This window comes from Scatophagus argus, chromosome 16 (genome assembly GCF_020382885.2).
Source record: "Scatophagus argus isolate fScaArg1 chromosome 16, fScaArg1.pri, whole genome shotgun sequence".
Classification (NCBI taxonomy): domain Eukaryota; kingdom Metazoa; phylum Chordata; class Actinopteri; family Scatophagidae; genus Scatophagus; species Scatophagus argus.
This window is the reverse complement of record NC_058508.1, coordinates 1,328,163-1,333,632: the sequence shown is the minus strand read 5'-3', so window position 1 is coordinate 1,333,632 and position 5,470 is coordinate 1,328,163. Positions and strand designations below refer to the sequence as shown.

The window sequence follows — 5,470 nt, the reverse complement described above, 5'->3', positions numbered from 1 at the left end:
GAGTGTTGTACCCAAAGTATAGAGAGTGAACAGAAAATGAGCCAAAACTGTTTCCTGTGGTGCACCTGTGCTACAGAGAAGCATGTCACTGCTCTGCGTCCTCACATACAGTGACCAAGTAGTGCAAAACGACTTAGACATGATGACTTCGAACTTGATTCAGTGCAGCTTTCAGAAAAAGTGAAACTGTCTCAGTAACACTGAAGGATTAACAGAGCGGTTACGACACAATCTGGCTGCAGTCTATTTGAAAATGCAAACTATTCTCCGTGCATCACAGAAGGCACCACAGGATATCATTGACCTTACAGATCAGTCGTTTTCACTATCATAACCCAAAAATTGCACAAAGAATGTGTGGTTTATTGGGCGTTAGCTAACTGGCCAGTTAAGAACGACTCAGCCCTCCACTCTACTCAGATGGCCCTTCTGTGCAGTTCAGATGATGTATGACACTTTGGATATGGAAAACCTTGGAGTTTTTGCACCTCTCGTGAGTGACCTAAAACTCATGGAAACTCATTGGCTACGTTTTTTGGGGGGGTAAAACTAAAGAAATATGAAAACAATAATAATGATAATTTACCTTGACATCTCTCATACAAGTTACTGTACACTCTAATTTGCATATTCTGGAACACCAGCCAGTTCATATCATCAAAGCACATTCCGGGTTCTGTTTGCTAGAACACGTTCCTTTGATCCCTGAGAGAGCTCACACACGCACACACGTGTTGGATCCACATTCACTTGTTACTGGAAGTTATCAGATTTGAAATTTCTGTAATATCATCATGTCAAATAACAACTCTGAACCCCTGAGCGACACTAAGAAGGAATCGCTCAAGAAGAACTTGAAGAGAAAAGTCAGAGAAGGTGAAGATGGACTCTCAAAGACAAAGAGGAGAAGACTGAACTACAACCAGGCTGAGAAGGAATCAGGATCGGCCTCGTCTGCGGACACTGGCAATGGTAAGCGAATCATGTGAAGTTAGCGTTCAACATCATTAGTTAAATGTCAAACCTGAACAAACAAAACCAAACCTACATTCACAGAGAAAGACCATGAGACCATAATGAAAAATGATTTTTAATGTCTCAGCTTTAGAGGGTTTTGATGCGGCTATTTTCAGTTTGGAAGGGAGCAGGCGAACTGTTTTCCCTTTGCCTCAGGAGTCTTTATGCTAACCTAATAACAGCTCAAGCATGTGTTGGGATGCGTATTTCCTGAAATGACGAAATATTTCTTTAACTAAGAGATGTTGGAAAAGAAAATTAGTTTGTTATTTTGGAAGTCACTGAATGACAAAGATGGACTTATTTTCTCCATTAGTGACTGGTCATTAACCTGGTGGTCCTCTTTTTCTCTTGTCCTTTGAAGGGAGCAGCAGCACACAGTCCAGTAGGTGCGGTACAACAGTGGAGGATGTGAGCAAGAGGACTGGAAAGAGGAAGGCTGCCGCTGATGAAGAAGAACCCTGCGCAAAGAGAAGGAAGGGCCGGCCAACCATGAAGGATTTGATAGATTCCCGAAGAGGTAAGTAGTAATTAACATAAGCTTTGACTTCATGTTAATGTGCAACACAAAACAGTCACATTAATGGTCACACTGATGCCCTGATTTGGAAACACAGTGTAATGTTATGTACAGGTGGTTTTGAGTTTTTGCCCCAGCCTTTTGTAGCCCCTATAGCAGCATGTTTGAACTGTGCTCCTGGCATCAAATTCATTATAAACATGTATGCACAAAAGTCACTGCTCATAAATATCTAGTTTTCAAACTGTTTTCAGTGGAGTATATGCCAGAAAGGATGAGCAAGTTGTCACATTTTGTTTCCTTTGTTCCACACGGCGGCCCATCTTTTTCAGAATCACTCTAGAAAGGATTAATTTTAGAGCTTTTTTAATGTGTAACTGATGCTCCTGGCAACTAAACAAAACATGTGTTTGTCTGTTTAGCTGAATTTGAGGCCAAATACCAGCAGGAGAATCATCTCGGTGAAGGAGGCTGTGGATGTGTGTTTGCTGGCTACCGCAAAGAAGATCATTTACCTGTGAGTATGATACACACATTGTGAAACATACATTTACACACATTCACTCATACACACACTCACTCATATGTACACACACACAGTCTGATCAGGAAGTGCTAACCAAAGTGCCATTTGTGTCTTGTAGGTTGCCATCAAACACATAGCAAAAGACAAAGTGTTGTGCAAAGAGGTAAGTGAGCAACACCAAACAGGACGCTGCACTCAGCCCAGTGAATGTGTGTTTGATGAATCACGCTTTTCTCTAAACCTGTGGAGCTTCTCCTTCTCTTACACTGTTTTTGCTTCAACGTTTCAGAGACGAAATGGGAAAGAACTCTCAGCTGAGGTGGCTGTGATGTTAAAACTCCAAGCTGGAAGAACTGGATTAATGGAGGAATCAGCACCCGTGTCACTCCTGGACTGGTATGATCTGGACCAGGAGCTCATCCTGGTGCTGGAAAGACCAATGCCATGTATGGACCTTTTAAATTACATCAGGACAAACAGAGGCCACTTACAGGAGGACAAGGCAAAGGTAAGCTGCTCGAGCGTGTATGTGTGTGTGTGTGTGTGTGTGTTTCAAACAAGAACTTAATGACTTGTGACTTACCTGTAACATACTGTAACATATAGCTATTGCCACAGGTTCTCCTTGTGTTTCTTATTAGCACCTCTTTGTGCCACAGCGGACTGTGCTGCCCATTTGTCTCGGTATCTAAAACCATGTCACCTTTTCCATCATGTCTGTGGAAAATATTCTGGTTTTCCACAGTGGAAACACAAGGAAGAACCTAAAACCAAAGTCCTACATGTTCTTACAGCTTTATGTTGTAGGAGGCTCCATGTCTCTGATGGAGTAAGAAGCAACCTGTGTAGGCTCTCAGACAGGTTGGGAGCAATCTGGTTTGGATGACAAAACAAACTGAAATTATGACCATCTCTGATGGACATTTTTTGGGTGTCTGTGGGTTTGAAATGTTGCTGATCAAAAGTTTTGTCCTGCTGTTGTTTGTTGTCAGCTTTGAATCACAGCAGTTAAGCCAAAGTTAACCCAAACCCCACAGCCATGACACAAACTGTTGAACCTCCTCACAGTCCGTCTCCCCACTCCGATCCCTCACTTTTCTATTTGTGTCCCTCTCTTCCAGATCATACTTAAACAGTTGGTTGATGCAGCAAATGAACTGGAGGATAAGCGCATCTTTCATCGGGATATCAAACCGGAAAACATCCTGATTGAGACCAGCTCAGATGTGCCGCGTGTTCGTGTCATTGACTTTGGACTGAGCTGTTTCTTCAAGAAAACATCAGTTTACCGTGTCTTCTGTGGTAAGCCATCTGGCTTTTTCTTCTGCCTCTCACTAATTTACCTGCCTGTGACTTTAATGTTTAAAGAAAGACGCTTTTCATCCTCAATTATTATCACTTGTGTGTATTGTAGGTACCCCCCAACACGTCCCTCCGGAGTGGTACAGTCATTATACCTACAGGCCCGGCCCCACCACAGTGTGGCAGATGGGAGTGGTCTTATATGAGCTGCTCCACAGAACAGTCCGATTTGATACCACAGGTTTCCTCAAACATGAGCTGCCAATCAGCGATGAGCTGTCCAGAGGTAAGAAAAACGTACTCATATGCAAACACAGAGCTGTTCATTTCCATTCACCTCCTGAGGAATCACTGTGGCTGTCAGCTCCAACTTTCTCATCTTTCTTTCCCTCCAGATTGCCAGGATTTCTTACAGAAGTGTTTAAACACATCCTACATGCTGCGACCTACCCTGAAGGAGCTCCAGCTTCACCCATGGCTCAGATAAACCAACACTACACTCACACACGAGTTCATGCCAATACAATACATTCACAATACAAGAACTAATTCTGTTCTAGTTTTTCTTCACCAGGACCGTCAGGTTTTCTCCGGGTGCTCCGGTTAGACCAACTACAGTTCCTTTAGGCCCCCCGGCCGTCCGCGGAGAGGAGGATCTCTCTTTGAATTGCCTTTCCCGAGGTTTCTTCCCATTTTTCATCTGGCCTCAAGGTTTTGGGGAGTTTTTCCTCGTCTTCTTAGAGAGCTTGGGCCGGGTCAGGAGCTGCTTATGATTTGTGCTTATGGCGAAAGCCATATCACATCATAAGGAAAAAAAAATGGATACTAATCTATCAACTGGTCATTTTGTGATAATATAAAATAATATAATATATATAATATAAGAATAAAAAAGAAACAACTTAGACTGTTGCAGTTTCTGAGACTGATTGCAGAACAATAATCCTATCAGATAAAACAGGCTTGTCTAAATGAATGGACAAGACCTAAAATGATGAAGTGTGCTCTCTGCTTATGACTTTACATTGCTTTATGCTTCACTCATGTTGGCATAATGAATAAAAGTTTTTAAAATGTTTTTTTAAAACCCATGGCATCATATTTACTTACTTTCTTCCTATTTACACAAACAGCTTTTTTTTCCAAATTGCTATCACAGACCCTGCATACCAATGGTACCACCCTGAAACTGTTGAAAGTGAGCAGTCTGATGAAGTACAGTATATTTCGGTCTTCTATAAAATGTCCATATATATCAGAGAAATCCATGGGCCAACCACACTGCACCATTACATGCAAAATGCTGAAGGTAATACATGCAGACACTGCCGAGAACAGAACAGAACCGAGAACCTTCAATCCTGAGGTGTCTTTCTCTCATGACTTGGATGAGTTTCTGCCAATCCCTGTCTTGCACAAGTCGCAATATCCAACCAAAAGAAAATGACTTGTTGCAAAGGAAAGCAACTCTCATTTAATGATGCCTCCACAGCAAGGTCCCAGTCACTCATTCTTGAAAAGCAAAAGTGATTAGAGGCTTTTCGGGGCAGTAAAAAGGCTGTGTAGGGATTTTAAGTAATCATTAAGTAATTACAAATTTTAATAGTTATTTGTGACTATTTTTCTGCTGGTGCTCACTTTTTAACAAATATGGTCTCTGAATGAAAAGAAAGTTTTAGCATTTTTATATGCGTTCTCTTCCAAGACGGAAGTAATTTACTCCTTTTCCTGACCTGTTTCACTATAAAACCTAACAGTATATCTTGATAAAAGAAGTAACATAACTTCAGCTTGGAAAAACAGTTGGACTCATGAAAACAACCTCACTCAGAAATGAATTGCTGTTGTAATAGCTCAGTTGTTTTGAGTGCCTTAATATTTTGGAGCAAGTATAAGTAATGATGGAATAATTCCAGCTCATTCCAGTGACCCATTTTCTTGGAGCTGACTTTATATCATTGCAAAAAAAAAAAAGGTTATTTCAGTTTATAAACCATCATGAGGTGAATAAGTAAGCTAAAAAAAAGCATGTAAACATTTGTTTTATGATCTAGCAAAGTATAACGATTTGTTGTTGATTACATAAAATAAATATTAAAATTTGT

General features: G+C 41.0%; 1 protein-coding gene across 1 annotated transcript; it reads left to right on the top strand.

The window, feature by feature from the left end:
• The first annotated feature begins 229 nt into the window (after positions 1-229).
• LOC124073920 (serine/threonine-protein kinase pim-1-like) lies at positions 230-4,906 on the top strand. Its single transcript, XM_046416485.1, has 8 exons — positions 230-972; positions 1,382-1,537; positions 1,960-2,054; positions 2,182-2,226; positions 2,353-2,571; positions 3,185-3,365; positions 3,478-3,651; positions 3,761-4,906. The coding sequence occupies exons 1-8, from the start codon at positions 795-797 to the stop codon at positions 3,850-3,852; spliced, it is 1,140 nt and encodes a 379-aa protein (XP_046272441.1). The 5' UTR covers positions 230-794; the 3' UTR covers positions 3,853-4,906.
• Positions 4,907-5,470: the final 564 nt, after the last annotated feature.